The 14,879-nt window shown below is 39.5% G+C and overlaps 1 protein-coding gene across 2 annotated transcripts in view; it reads right to left on the bottom strand.

Moving 5' to 3' along the window:
• The window catches only part of ACSS3 (acyl-CoA synthetase short chain family member 3), a 169,411-nt gene extending 159,283 nt beyond the window's left edge, over positions 1-10,128 (bottom strand). Inside the window, exon 1 of one of the 2 annotated variants that reach the window (XM_036018634.1) lies at positions 9,598-10,128. In XM_036018634.1, the coding sequence (XP_035874527.1) occupies positions 9,598-9,905 (308 nt within the window). In that variant the 5' untranslated portion in view covers positions 9,906-10,128. The remainder of the gene's footprint in view (positions 1-9,597) is intronic. The other variant, XM_028532919.2, reaches the window with a different exon arrangement.
• Positions 10,129-14,879: the final 4,751 nt, after the last annotated feature.

The raw sequence follows: 14,879 nt of genomic DNA on the forward strand, positions 1-14,879 counted from the left end.
CTTGAGCCAAAAAACCAACAGAGCATTTTTACAAGAGGAGATTAATATTGCTTTCTACTGTCCAGGAAACACTTCTACAGCAGGTAATGATATAAAGCCTTCCTAGCCTTCCCTCACCTTTGGGACTATTGTACACATTTTAAATATTTTATGTATAAAATACAGTTTTTTCAAAGAACATCAATATATTATTCTATAATATATCTAGTAGGAATATTTTCCAAATGTTACTGAGATGTAAATCTAGTTTTTTTTAATTACTTTTAGTTGTTTCAATGGAAAAGGGGTAAGAAAAAAAAACAAAATTAACTAAGACTATTATTATAGAAACAATATAATATGGTACTTAGATTATAGATGCTAAATTCAGACTGCCTGGGTTCAAATTCTAGATATGCTACTCAATAGTTTTAAAAATTTAGGCAAGTTTCCTAAACTTTCTGCATCTTCATTTCTACCACCATTACATGAGAATAAAAATGGACCCAACCTTACAATATTATTATAAATATTAAGTAAATCAAAGCCCTTAGTACTGTACCTGGCTCATAGCATGAACACAAATACAGCTATTTTAACTATAAGATGGGCTCTACATATGTATATTAGTACACTTAATCTTTTCAAATATTCTATAAAATGGGGCAAAAGTATGTTTACAGTTGTACTATGGAAAAAGACACACAGGTTATGATTATTACAATAGCTTTATTAACTGTGTTTGATGTACTCAGCTGTAAACCTACTTTTGCCCCACCCTGTAAATCTGAATCAGTAAGGAAGGGCCTGGATTCACTACAATAATAACTGTAAACTCTCTGTAACTCACAAAAATAAATGTCTACTTCTCACTTATGCAACTTCCCTACAGTCTGAGTGGACTTCCCGAAGCACTGTCATCTATGCATTTCTGCTCAGCAATCCAGACAACTTCTGTCCTACCTGTGCTTGCACAGTGTCTGTGACAGAGCAGAGAACAGCAAGGATGGAAGCTTACTGGCCCACCTTACTCCTCTAACTGCATTGGCCAAAACCTTAATCACATAACCATGCTTATGTGGGGAAATCCAATCCTCCTGCCTGCTCGAGGGTAGAGGAGAATAGATATTGCTTAGCAATAATGCCCATCACATATGCCCTTTCTAATTCCCCTGGCTTATTTATGACTATTTGAGGGCAGGTCATGTACAAATAGTGGAGCCAACAGTGTAACCCAGAAATCAGTTTGTTTTCTTCACAAATAATGATCCTCTGCCTTTTTTTCTACTCACCAAAATAGGGTATCTGACAAATTTCCATTGGAAATAGTGGCAAACCTCATTCGGCCTTGACTAAAAGGGAGAGCTGGGAGGAAAGCAAAGTCAGGGCATTTGTGGTTTAGAAAAGCACTTAATTCTCAACTGAGAATCAATGAAGCTCTATAAAAATAAGAAAAAGTGTAGAGAGAAAGCAAAGTGAGATTAGTGCAAAAGTAGACTTTTCTAAGCTCCAGTGCTTTTACTTACAGTTATTTAGCTAATAGTCAATGATACTGATTTTATGTCCCTTCAGCTACTAAATTTTTTTATTCTGTATACTAAATTTTTTGTACAAATATCTATATTGGACATGTCCACAGTAGATACTTAGCATTCTTTCTTTTTTCTTAATCTTCCCAAATTTATTTTATGTAACTGATATATCCATTGATGAGAGAAATCTTGAATGTTTATCCTTGGTAAATGTTGTTATTCTAACATTGAAACTTAAGGAAAAGGTGTTCCTATTGCCCAGAGTTAGCTCTTAAGTCAAACACCCACAAGACTTTAACTGCTTTTCTCCCATTTAGAGCAATTTGTATTTTGAATTAGTAAAACTCACTATTTACTTAAAAGTCATAAATTAAACTCTATCTAACTTAGAATTTGAGTTTCTTTTTTTATAAAAGCTATTCTAAGACTGTCAACTGAACTATTCCAAATTCAAAATTCTTCAACTTCAATTTTCCTAGATATTATAAGAATATTACCTCTTCTTTCTATGCACTGGCCCCTTACCGCATTTAGTCACAATACCAGCAAAAGCAAATATAATTCACACCTTTTATAACAAGCTCCCTATCCACATAGTTTAGATCAAGAATTTGAGTTCCACGTTAAGATGTGCTTCTTAAAAATGTAATTTAAGCGGTTGTTACAGCATTCATATATATTTTCACAAGAATGCCTTAGCTTCCTGCACATTTCTCTTGTGAATGTAACCTACATTGAAAATTAATGATCTCTTCATGAAGTTACCACTTGTATCTTATAACAGTGGTAATTGTTGTTTTAAGAAGAGGGAAGAAGGGGAGGAGATAATTTAAAACACATTTTTGGGTCCCCCCCCCGCCCCCGAGTCAATAACAGTATGGGATAAACAAAGGAAAAGTAAGTCACTTCCAGAGGTGCTCAGAGCTTGGATTTTCCCCCACACCTGGTAGTGGATTGGTAGCAGCTGCTTGAATTTCTATTGTTCATTGATTGTGCCATTTGTCAGGCAATCCATCCTTGCTTATATAATTGCAGCATTCCCGTAGTTCACTCTGTTCTGTCCTGAAGACTCGGTTGTGTGACAGACTAAGAAAATTAGGTACAGCACAGCACCAAGCTGCTGACCTTCAGAATATAAAATAAAGCCTATCTTGTAAAATTGGTCTTTTCAATAAGGTTATTTTGAGGAACTGTATTTCCAACAGGCAGTTTTCATGCTGCTGACCATGTAACTCCCTGAAATATATTTTTATATTTATAAAGTATAACTGAAATTTAAATATACCTGTACTGTACACAGTACAGGTATATTTATTTATGAATAAATTAATTTCCTTCAGAGTTTGTCAAAGGGGACAAATTTTTCATTTTTAGATAAAACTCTCACCTGCAAACTGGAATTAAATGTAAGTATAAAATCTGAGAAATATAAAGGAAATTTCACAGAATCTTAATAAGTTAAAAAACAAATAAACATTAAATTTTCAAAACAGTTTTATGTGCCTAATTATCTGCCAAAGAACCAAAATTCCACAGGGAAGTTAAATTACTTTCTGATTATAGAAAATTCACATTATATTTTTCTTTGAAACCATGTCAACTCATAAAAAAGTTGCCAGTACAAAATAGAGAACTTTTCCCCCTCTGAGCAACTTATCAGCATGATGCCTGATAACCCCAGAACAGTTGAGCAAATATTTTTTCATCCCCTTTCAACTCCTTATCCTCCCTGACAACCTTACAATCAAATGTTTAGATACCTAGCTGAACAGTACAAACAGGAACAATCAGATCTGTTGAGTAGCTCTTTATTCCGTCTTTTAAATTTTTCTCACCCTTTTCTTTTGTGAACTTCCAGTGTCTATATCTAAAGAAAAAAAGATAATCCACACAAAGTTAAAGTTGCAAAAACAGGGAGTCTTGCTGATGAAGAACAAGTTTCAAATAAGCAAAATTCCCTTTATTCCTGTTCCACAGATTTCTTCACTACTGCCTTCAAACATGGGTTTCTCCCAAGGGGAGGAAAGGGGAAAGTAAAGAGTGGGGAGTATCTTTTATGTGACCTTGGTACCTTGGCATGCTGTCATCTCATCTCCCCTTCGGTCACTGTCACATGTATCCATGGAATGTTTTTGTATCCCATCAGTTCACTCTGAAATGCACTGTGCTGGCTTTGGCCTTCCTCTCTGCACTGACATCACACAATTAGAAGTCACTGAGAATATCTCAAACTGCTCTTTCAATCCTCAATTGCCTCGAAATGTATATCTCCAGAGCCCTTAATTTCCATTGACTTTCCTAATTTTTTCTGTCCTCTTTCTCATACTCCATGACACTAAAATATTCCACTCTTCCTTTTCCTATTTCTTTGAATAAGTCCCAACCATTCTCACAGTGTTTTCCTCTTCCACTTATTTCCGAAGTTTAATTCTTAGTATTTTCTCTTCTCTTCTGTCTCCTCTCTTCCTCCCTTTCCTTCCTCTCCCTGTCCATTCACTCAACATTCACCAGACTTCAACTCACACCTCTTTGCAGTTTATAGCCAAATTCTACATCAAGCCCTTTCACATTTTCAACCCATTATCTTTAATTTCACAATCAACCCCTCCACTTGGACATTTGACTCATATCCTTGCAGTCACCATAACTTCCTTTCTTCTCTGCTCCGTGTGGCCAGGCAGTCCCTATGTTTAACTTCATCTGGGACAGGAGCCACTCAGTTCCAGCCACGAAAGAATGATGACCCATTGCTGACATGTATTTTGCTTTTTTTCCCCCCCAGGAGAAGCCTAAAAACTGAATTGCTAAAGGAAATTTAGATTTTAGGAGAAATCTTCCAATGTTTAAATACTGATAACTAATTTTTATTAAAAAAAAACAGCACATGGGTCAACAACTATCTGCAGTCTTTCAGTGAAATTGTAACTTACAAGGGAATGCAAATGCTTTACCTTGTGATCCCAAGCCTTCTAAAACCATCCTGAAACGACCTTCTGAATCCCAATGCCAGTAATTCAAAATACTCACTACAAGCCAATGTTCAGCTATACCAACCCTCCAAGCACACTTTGTTCTTTCTTACCTTCATGCCATTGTCACGCTTGTTCCCCACTTAAATTTTTTTTTTTACCCCTAGGTCCTACTTTATGATCTAGTTCAAATGCTATCACATCTCTGAAAACTTCCTGAACCACATTAGTTTATGAGAATATTTCTTTCTAGTCCTGTATGTCAGGCACAGTCCTGGACATTTTGTAAGCTCCCTCCTCCTCCACCCCCCCACCATATAATCCTAAGAAATGGATACTACCATTATTGTCATTTTACAAATGAGAACATTGAAGATCCCCAAGGTAGGTGGCAGACCTGAGGTTGTAAAAACACAGAAACTCAATTTCTTTAAAGCGACCTTTTCTCTTTCCCGTCCTTCCACTCCCTTCCTCAAACATTAACTCCTTAGGACATCAGATTCTGATCAGCATCAAACCGTCTTAAGAACAATGCCTCAGGTCTGCTGACCACAAAACAGATTCCCTGGAAGCTCAAGATAACATTTTGACTTCAGTTGTGTTTCAGCCCCAGCTCTAAGAAAGACAGCAGAAAGACCCTACCCTAACCATGCCCTTGGACCACACCTTCAGGTTACCAGACAGAACAACAGCCAGGCTGACATCAGGCCCCCATACAGCGATCAACTAGTCCCTATCCTGACCCTAATCAATCAGTAGAACCCAAGGCACTAACTCCTTCCACCACCATGATTAATGATTTTTCCCCTATATAACCCATCCCCTGGAAGGCACTGGGAGCCAGGTATTTGAACATTAGCTTACCTGGGACTCCAGGCTCGGCACCATTTCCTCAACTAATAGACCTTTACTTTATTAGCTGCAAACTTGCTTGCGTGCGATTGTGCTTTAATGCATCCAGACAGACGGGCCCACTTATTCTGGTAATGGGCTTGAACACATAATTGTCTTGTTCCAGTGCAAAAAGAGTAGGAAACTCATGTTTGAATCAGGTATTATATGACATGTGCCAGAAAAAAAAATTTCAAATCCTTAACATGACTCATAAGACCACTCACAACATAGCTCTTTTCTTTCATTTCTTGATGATTTCCCAGTCATTCCTTAAGCCTCTGCCACATTAGCCTTCTTTCAGTTTCTCAAGTTTACTGAGCTACTACATAACCCAAGACCTTTGCAGATACTATTTTCATTGCCTGAAATGTTCCTCCCCTCTTCTCACATCTAATCCCTATTCATTGTGATCTCATTTTAAACAATTCATCAAGACTCCTTCCATCATTATTCTAGAGAAAACTATGGTAAATCCCCCATTAACCATGGTATTTCATAGAACCTTCTGCAACTCTAAATAGCTTGGTAATATTTATTTAATATGTTTCCCATACCACTGTGTGGTGAGTTCTTTCTCTATCACTGTCATCATTTTTCTGTACTGTACACACAGTGAGTGAATGATTGATGTATTTAACTCTTATGATTCATTTTAAGACTTGAAAAAATCAAGCAATGTTTACCTCATAGCTAGTAAGTGCGATTTTGCATATCGAAAAACACTATTTCTATTACAGAAATGTTAAGAAGCTGAAATCATTTTTCTTTTTTATAGTCACTGTTAATACATGTTAAATTCTAAATTAACTAGTATATGAGAGCTTTATCCTTGAATGTTGTTCAAATAAATGTGAACTAAAATAGATTACAGAGGTTCCAGAGGAAGGGATAAGCTGATGACCACGCAGAAGAGTCAACTGCAATGTATGATACAAGTATATTGTCTAATCCTTCAGAGGATGGCAGCTGGATTTCAGTTTCAGATAGAGAACAAGATGTCTAGTCCAGAGAAAATAACCATAACATCCATTGCATTGTTCCAGGATTACAGAAATTACTAGGAGTTCTAATTGCTTCACCTTTGATTGCAGTTGCTGAAGTGTCTTCAATAAACTTTTTTATTCCAAAAGCCAGGTGTCAACAATGTGAATTAGCCACCAAACTATGAGGAAGGGCATTTCTTCATAAGTTGCTAAAGAACCTACAGTAACTGGGATTCAAATATCTCAGAGATTATAATAGCAGAAATGGATTTTATAGGATTATTCACTACAATGGACAGACCCTTCAGTACATCACCTTTAAAGACTTGCATGTTCATATTACTGCATATGTAAACTGCTATTGAGAAATCTATGCCTTTTTGGAAACTGACATGCATTACTCTTTATGTGTTGGGGGTTTTGAAAGGTCTGTATGTTCAGAAGGAAGCTTACTCTCATTAAAGATAGACAAGCTTATAATGAAAAACAAAAATTCCTCTTGCCTTTGGCTATCCAAAGGGCATCAGAGATCTTACCATTATGGTTAAGACCATATATATGCCAGTTCCATCTAGGAGAGAACAATTAGCTATAGCAACCCCTCCTCATTTTACTTGAGGACTTGGTTGTCAACATCTGTCTTCCCAGACCCCAGCTTCCAAGAAAATAAGCAAAGCTCCTCATCATATTGTGTCCATACTGACTTAGCACTTTTCAAAGATCTGAAGAAGATCATCAAATATATGTATACTATTATTGGACTACCATTTTAAAAATCATGTCATCTTTGCCCTAGACCCTAGGGATACAAAGACAACAACAACAACAAAAATTTTCTCCCTGCCCTTGGGTTTAGCTTTGTAGAAAATCTTTAACTAATGATGAGCATCTACAAATATGTGTTCAACACAGTAATGGATTCAAATTGAAACTACTTATTGAATGAAGTGTAAGATTAAATGTCTGGCCCCCTACCTCTACTTCCCTTCCCAACTCTATTTTGCCAAACAAACTGCTTAGTAAAATTGCGTCACACTGCTGAAATAAATACAGACCTAAGATTTATCTCTTACTCACTTTGATCTCTTGGCCTGCTATTAAACAAGTATGACCACAAGATTCCAAGATTGCAGAGATAAAAAATTCAAATTGACTGAATTCTTCAGTTCAACTGTTAGTGGTGTTTGAATCAAATTTCACTAATCAAATTTCACTATCAAGTTTCACTAATTTACAATGTTCTGAATTTTTGAAAATGCAAGAATTCTGTGGCAAAATGTTTCACCAAAAACATTTTCTACATACAATTTTAGAAAATTTAAGCAAGAAACTAGATATTAAGAAAAAAAAAAGAAGTTAGAGTGACAGTCTCCAGGTCTTCAATATCTATTTGACACTTGGTCTTGTCTTTCACATCCACTCCATTCCCCTGGGCCCTCCTAACCCCAACTAACCCTCCAGTAACTTGTTCCTTCTCTTCCATGGATGTTTGGGCACTGGTTTATGTTTGGCCCTCATTGGTTTTTACTTGGAATGTCTCAGTGACTTCTTAATTAAATTCTTTGCACACAAGTTTATGGGAGGGACAGTCACATAAATCATTTCAGTAACATACTTTGTGACAGACATGTGGACACAGAACTTTAAGAACATACTCTTAGGAGAGGAAATAATCTGTGTTTTGATCTAAGAAACACTAGGAGGGCGTCCTGCTTCTAAAATAATTGTGGTATAAAAATTCAAAGTTAGTTATTCTTCTTCTAATATTTATAGGGCCTATTTCATTCATGACATGGTCTTAATTCTTTACTCAGCTAATCTTCATACTATTCCTACGTTTATGTAAATGGAAACAGAAGCACAGAGAGATTAAGTAACATGCCTGTGAACACACAGCCAGTAATTATGAAAGCCAAGACTCAAACCTAGGATTCTGGTTCCAGCTCTTAGTCATCATGACTCCCCCAAAAGCAGGGACCTTATGTTACTCGTTGGTGTATGCCTAGTGCCTAGGAACTGCCAGGCATGTAAGGGAGGATGAGTCAAACACTACTGGCGCAAAATGAACTGGAAGAGGAAAGGCACTCAGATTCTAAAGGGAAAAACATGTAAACATTTTCAAACAGGACAGGGCAGGGTATGGTGGCAACACAGATCAGACTCTGAAAAACCTGCCTTTCCCCAGTCCAGGTTCTCTGTCCTCAACAAGGCGGCATTTGTCAGATGTGAACCTGACCATGTCATTTTCCCCCATCTCACTGCTGGGGACTTAGAAATAGGAACGGCAAACCTTATTGCAGTATTTCTTAAACTTTTAGAGGAAACGTCTCTCCCTAATGACTGGGAGATGAGAGCAACCACACTCTTAAAAGCTAGGCACATAGCCCAAAAATCAGCCACAACTCAGTTCTCACAGACTGTGCCTCACCCTTAATATTCTAGCAACTTTGGCATTTATTCTATAATGTATCTCTGTTGTAATATACAAATAATGTCTATAACTACTTATAATGGCAACTCTAGGAGAAAACCTGTTATTTCTACCATGATTTCTAGCACCCCCTGGCCTACATATGCATTCTTTCTGGGCACTCCATACTGTAGCCTCCTATACAAAGCAGGGCTAGGGACTTAATCCAAACTACTTGCCCTGACACATAAAACCCTTCCTCATCCAGCCCCTGATTGGCAGCGCCCTTTCCCACCTCTCCCACTAACACCCGTTATTCACAACCACAGAAAGTATCAAATTCCAACCTGTTTTCCATCCCCTGCTCTGTAATAATTAGGTCCACCTGGACTTAGAGAAGACCTAACTATCCTCCCAAACCGTGCTTACGTGTGATTTTTTTAAGTCTTTCCTCTACCCTCTTCTTCCCCAGGGCTACTTAGCAATGCTTCCCTAGTTTAAGAAACTGCTTGCATTAGTTTACAGGGCTTTCTCCCACCTCGGACTGTGCTGTCCTTGGACAGAGGCCCTTATTTTAGTTGGATTAACATCCCCAGTGCCAAGTAGAGCCCTGACATACAAGTAAATCTCTGTCTATAGGAAACTGGACTCACAATAGATAACTGAATCCCTCAACAGAAGGCAACAGATCTATAAAACTGAAATTAAACACAAATTGAAAGATCTGAGCACACATCTCCAGTCTCGATTTTCGATTCTAACAGAAGTCCAGACTCCCGGTGCAGGGAACATCAAGCCCAGAGATTGGGGTTGGCGAAGGAGTCACTCACCAGCTGGTGGAAGGGTGTCTGTTCTCTAGGGTTTTGGTCCAGGGCTTGTACCAGCTGATCTGCTCCGCAGCTTTGCCCCAGAACCTCTCCGGGTCGGCCACCGAGGCCGCGAAGTGGGTCCTGTACTCGCCGCCGCCGCTCGAAGACAGAGTGCGGCAGCCCCGGCCCCCGAGAGCGCCCCGCGGGCCGGGGGCCACGTAAGCCCTGCGGGCCGTGCTGGCTCCCCGAGCCGGTGAGGACCCGGGCAGGGGTCCCCCGAGTCCTCCGGCACCAGTGACTTTGCGGCATTGCAGCCAAGACGGCTTCATCGCCGATAGCTGCCCCCACCCCTCGCAGGCTCTGAGACCTGCGGCCCTCGAGTGGACTTTTCAGACGACAATGGGGGTGCTGGAGACTTCCCCTGCAGGCGGGGGGGAGGGGGCAAATTTCGAGGAGAGCGAAGAGTCTGGGAGTTTGGAAGTAACACTAGAGTCGCCGGGAAAAACCGACCTGGAGCCACCCGGGAAGCAACAGGCTGGCGGGGGGGGGGGGGGGGGGGGGGGGTGTCACCGCGCCCTTGCGGGTGGTGACTGCGGCCCTGCGAGAAATCTAATCCCTTCGTGCAATGCCCACCCCACGGTTCCCAGGGAAAGCGCCCTCAAACTCAGAACGCCCTCCCTTCTCCCACACACAGGTACCCCAAGGATGAGGCACATGGACCCGTCCCATTCTCAGTTTTTAAGCCATCAAGTTAAGCACAGCCTTTCTGGGTTATTCTTTGGAGAGCGAACTGGAGGAAGCCGCATCATCTCTGGCGAGCCCAGAGCGGAAATATGCAAACCCGGGTTTTGCGGCAGGCCCCTAAAGTGGTCGTTTTATTTGTGTAAAATATATAGATAAAAGTTTTAAAAATTAAAATTCAGCTCAGTGCCTGATTGTTAAAAACACACACGGCTCCGGGGCAAAACTGCTCCAGGATTTCCTGACAGCTGAGGGAGTAGGAGTGGAAGGAGGTTTCACCAGCAGAATTGGGAAATGGTTCCAAGGGGGGGGATTGACAGGCCTCTGGATAGGTAACCCCACTGAGTTAAGGGGTTCACCTGCTGTCTGGACTCCCCACAGGATCAGAGGCAAAAAGAATTGACTTGTCCTCCCTTCTAATTTGCCTCTTTTGAGTTTCTGTGGCTTTTTTTTTTTTTAATGAAAAAAAAAGGCAAAAAAGAACTCCAAAAAGAGCTCCATAAAGATAAAATGAACCAAAGAGGAAAAGAGGAAGTTGAGGAAAATTAAAAGAGAAAGGCAGTATAAATTACTAGCTACATGAGTTTAACATTCTTCAAGCTCCTTCCCAGTTTTTTTTTTTGTTTTCTATTTTTTTTTTTTTTACATTGTGGTGAAATTCAGGAGCGATTTCATTTGCCTTCGGGTTATGCCAAACACATTCTGTTTTGGTGTGACAGTATTTGCAGTTTTAAGTGTAAAGATGTGCACCCCAAATCATAAGTGAAAAATAGTGTAATGTCCCTGGCCCTGGGAAGAACTGTAAACTTGAGAAGTTGTAAACAGATTATTCTTCAAGAAAAGAATAATGTGGAGGTAAAGGTTAAGTAGAACAGAGATAAATCTATTGCAAAACAAAGAAAACTTCTGTAACTAACCACCTCAGCTATTTCCTTTCAGCTGAGAAACAAGGCACTAGACTTTTCCCTGACACCTACAGTCTATTTTATTCCTTCCAAAGGCCTCAAATCAAATGATTTCCAATAGCAAGAGATGCTTGTCCCCACTTGAATCCAGAAAAAGTTACAAGGTCATTTGACCTACTGGCCCCCTTCTTCCCTCTGTCCAGTTGCTTAATGCTGCTGTCTGGTATACAAGATCCCCTGACCCTAAATCATTCCCTATTGTATTACGATGATGCCCACCTCAGGCATTTGCTTAACAAATATGTGAGTACCTGCATGGCAAGGTGTGGTTTGTTAGGGGAATTATGATGGAAGGAAGTAGATAATCATCGACTAACTGTGTGTACACATTGAGCTCTCATTTTCAAATATGTTAGCCCCTGTGATTCTCAAAGGAATACTAAGAAGTGGTAATTATAATTCCCATGTTTACAAATGAAGTTTGAGAGAGGTTAACCTGCTCAAGGCCATGAAGCTACCAAGCAAAGCAGGATTCAAACCTTGCTGATACTCAGAGCTTGGCAGCCCAGCCACTATGTGGGCTCTGTATGCTGTGATACCAGATAGCACTGCGTTTAGGGGAAGGCTGGCTCAGGGACAGTCTACTTCAGTCTTGTCGCTTACCCCAGTGTCCCATAGAAATGTTTCCATTTTTCTGTTTCCTGACTTGAATAAGATAAGGAAACTGACTCCAATGTCCAGGATTTTTCCCACTAAGCTGATTACCTTCCTACAAGAAAAGGAAGAGGAAGAGGAAGAGGAAGAAGAAGAAGAAGAAGAAGAAGAAGGAGGAGGAGGAGGGGGGGAGGGGAAGGAGGAGAAGAAGGAGAAGAATAAGAAACATTTTAGACTTCCAGTAAAATATAACAAATTAAATATCCAGATGATTTTTGTTCATCTAGAAACCCCACTGAAAAAGAATCAAGGAGGTGGTGGTGGTGGCTGTGGTAGTGGCAGTAAAGACCCACAAAGACAAAGAGAACAGAAGAGGAGAAGAAACCAAATGAGAGATTGGAAAGAAGGTAGATTTGTAGTCTATGACTTAAAAGGTGGGCTGGGAGCTGAATTTAACTGCTGTTAGAAGAGAAAATTATTTTCTCATCAGAAACCTGGAATGTCTCCAGATTTAGAGGCCCTGGGTTCCTATCAAGGTTCAAAATGAAGGGTAAGGGCTTAAAAACAAAAGGATTAATTAAAGGATTGTGTGAGGCAAAGTTAGACACCCCCCCTCCCCACCCACCGCCCCACATTGCAGATGAAACCATTTTCTCTGAACTCAGCAGTACAGTAGTCCACAGGGAATGCCTGAAACCTTGTAAAGTACCGAAACCTACATATGCGACGTTCTTGCAATACAGACATATCTTTTCACTTAAAGGAAGCACTCTCCGGCTTCTCTTTGGCATGTCTGAATTGCCAGCATCACTGCTCTTGTGCATTGGGGCCGTTATTAACCAAAGTTAGGGTTACTGTAACACAAGTGATACCAAGACAATCCTGATTGGTAACCAAGATGGCAACTAAATGCCTAATAGACAGGTAGTTTATGCAGCCTGGATACTCTGGACAAAGAGCTGATTCATAGTCCAGGCAGGACAGACATGGACAGTGTGAGATTTCATCAAAAGAGCCCACAATTTAAAACTTATTATTGTTCATTTCTGTAATTTTCCAAGAGACATTTTTGGACTACAGTTGACCACAGGTAACAAAATGCAGGATTCAAAATCCCAATTTTGAGTTGGGGGTGATGGCTACTCACATTGTCCTGTTTTAAGTAACTGTACAACATAGATGATTAACATAAATTTCATGTAATCCAAGGAAGAGCATGAGTCCAAGGAAGGCACAGTCCAACAAAGGCCAGGAGTATAGTGTACAGATAGAGCAGGGGTGGGCTGAAGACTAGAAGCCTCTATTGGAGCCAGATAGGGAGGTGCAAAATAATGTCAAATGCAGCCCAGGACCTGAGGATAAACCATTGACCTTTAAAGTAAGACACTAAAAGCTTATTGACTGGTCACTTAGCATAAGAAATCTTAAAATCATTATCCCTTGACTATCTACTTGAATCCCAGTAACTAATAAGTAGGAAAACTTGGAAAATATATTAACTTTCCTACACTGTAATTTCAGTATCTGTATTCTGAGGCTGATACTTATCTCATAAGATTGTTGCAAATTTTAAATATGTGTGAATTGCTTAGCATCAGGGCAGTAGCAAACCAAACAAACTTAGGACAGCAGCAAAGCTTGTGAACAATGAACTAATCCAAACAATCAACACCCAAAATCTTAAGCTTTATACCAATACTGAAAAATTTACAATCAGACAATTTCTAAATAAATTATTTTAATTTAAGCATGCATTTAAAAAAATAAAGTTACATTTTTGCCCTGGCTGGTGTAGCTCAGTGGACTGAGTGCAGGCTGCTAACCAAAGGATTGCCGGTTCGATTCCCAGTCAGGGCACACGCCTGGGTTGTGGGCCAGGTCCCCTGTGGGTAGCATGCAAGAGTCACCCACACATTGATGTTTCTCTCCCTCTCTTTCTCTTTCTGTTCCCCTCTCTCTAAAAATAAATAAGTAAAATCTTTAACAAAATAAATAAATAAAATTACATTTTTAACTAATTTCAGGATAGGTTATCATAATCTTTTCAAAGTTGATGTCCTCTAAAACTCTAGCTTTTTATTTTTTAATACATTTTATTGATTATGCTATTATAGTTGTCCCATTTTTCCCCTCTATTTCCCTCTGCCCTGTATGTCCCCTCCCACCAGCATTCCCCCACCTTTGGTCATGTCCATGGGTCATACATATAAGGTCCTTGGCTTCTCCATTTTAATACACAACATTTATTTTATCGTTTGTCAGTAAATGGTTCATATTAATATGATATTTAAGATGACATTTTAAACACTTTAAGCAAAGATTAGTTAATCAGATTATCTGAGAAAATCTTTCTAGTAATTAAAAGGCAAATAATCAGGAAGGGTGTAAAGAAAGTAGAGTGTGGAAGGGAAAGATTTGAAGCCTGCCTAAAAAAGAATGAGGTAGCCCTGGAGGGTATGGCTCAGTGGACTGTCAGTCTGTGAACCAAAGGGTTGCCAGTTCGATTCCCAGTCAGGGCATATTCCTGGGTTGTGGGCCGGGTCCCTACTAGGGGGCACATGAGAGGCAATCACATATTCATGTTTCTCTCCCTCTCTTTCTCCCTTGCCCTCTTTAAATAAATAAAATATTTTTAAAAGAAAGAATGAGGGAAAGGGAGGAACCTGGAGTAAGAAAACTTAATCCCTAAGGCAAAGATGTTGAAAAAAAATAAGAGGAAAGCAGAGTGAAATTAGAATGGAAAGGGGGGGAAAGACACAGAAATCCTGCAATTTTTATTTTCGCACTCTACAATTTTTAGCTAGGTTTGGCCATCTCTAGTAAAAACAAACCCTTTTGCCAGAGAGAAGAAAAGTTATTAAAGAGTACACAATTTAAAAATAATTGTAGATTACCCGGGTCATATATTTTACTGGCCCTGCAATTTATATTTTCACATAAATTTGTTAAGAGTCAAATGTCTAACTTTGGGTAAGTAGGTAAATATTAGAGCTACTGAGATTT

Source organism: Phyllostomus discolor, chromosome 2, assembly GCF_004126475.2.
Source record: "Phyllostomus discolor isolate MPI-MPIP mPhyDis1 chromosome 2, mPhyDis1.pri.v3, whole genome shotgun sequence".
NCBI classification, from domain to species: Eukaryota; Metazoa; Chordata; class Mammalia; order Chiroptera; family Phyllostomidae; genus Phyllostomus; species Phyllostomus discolor.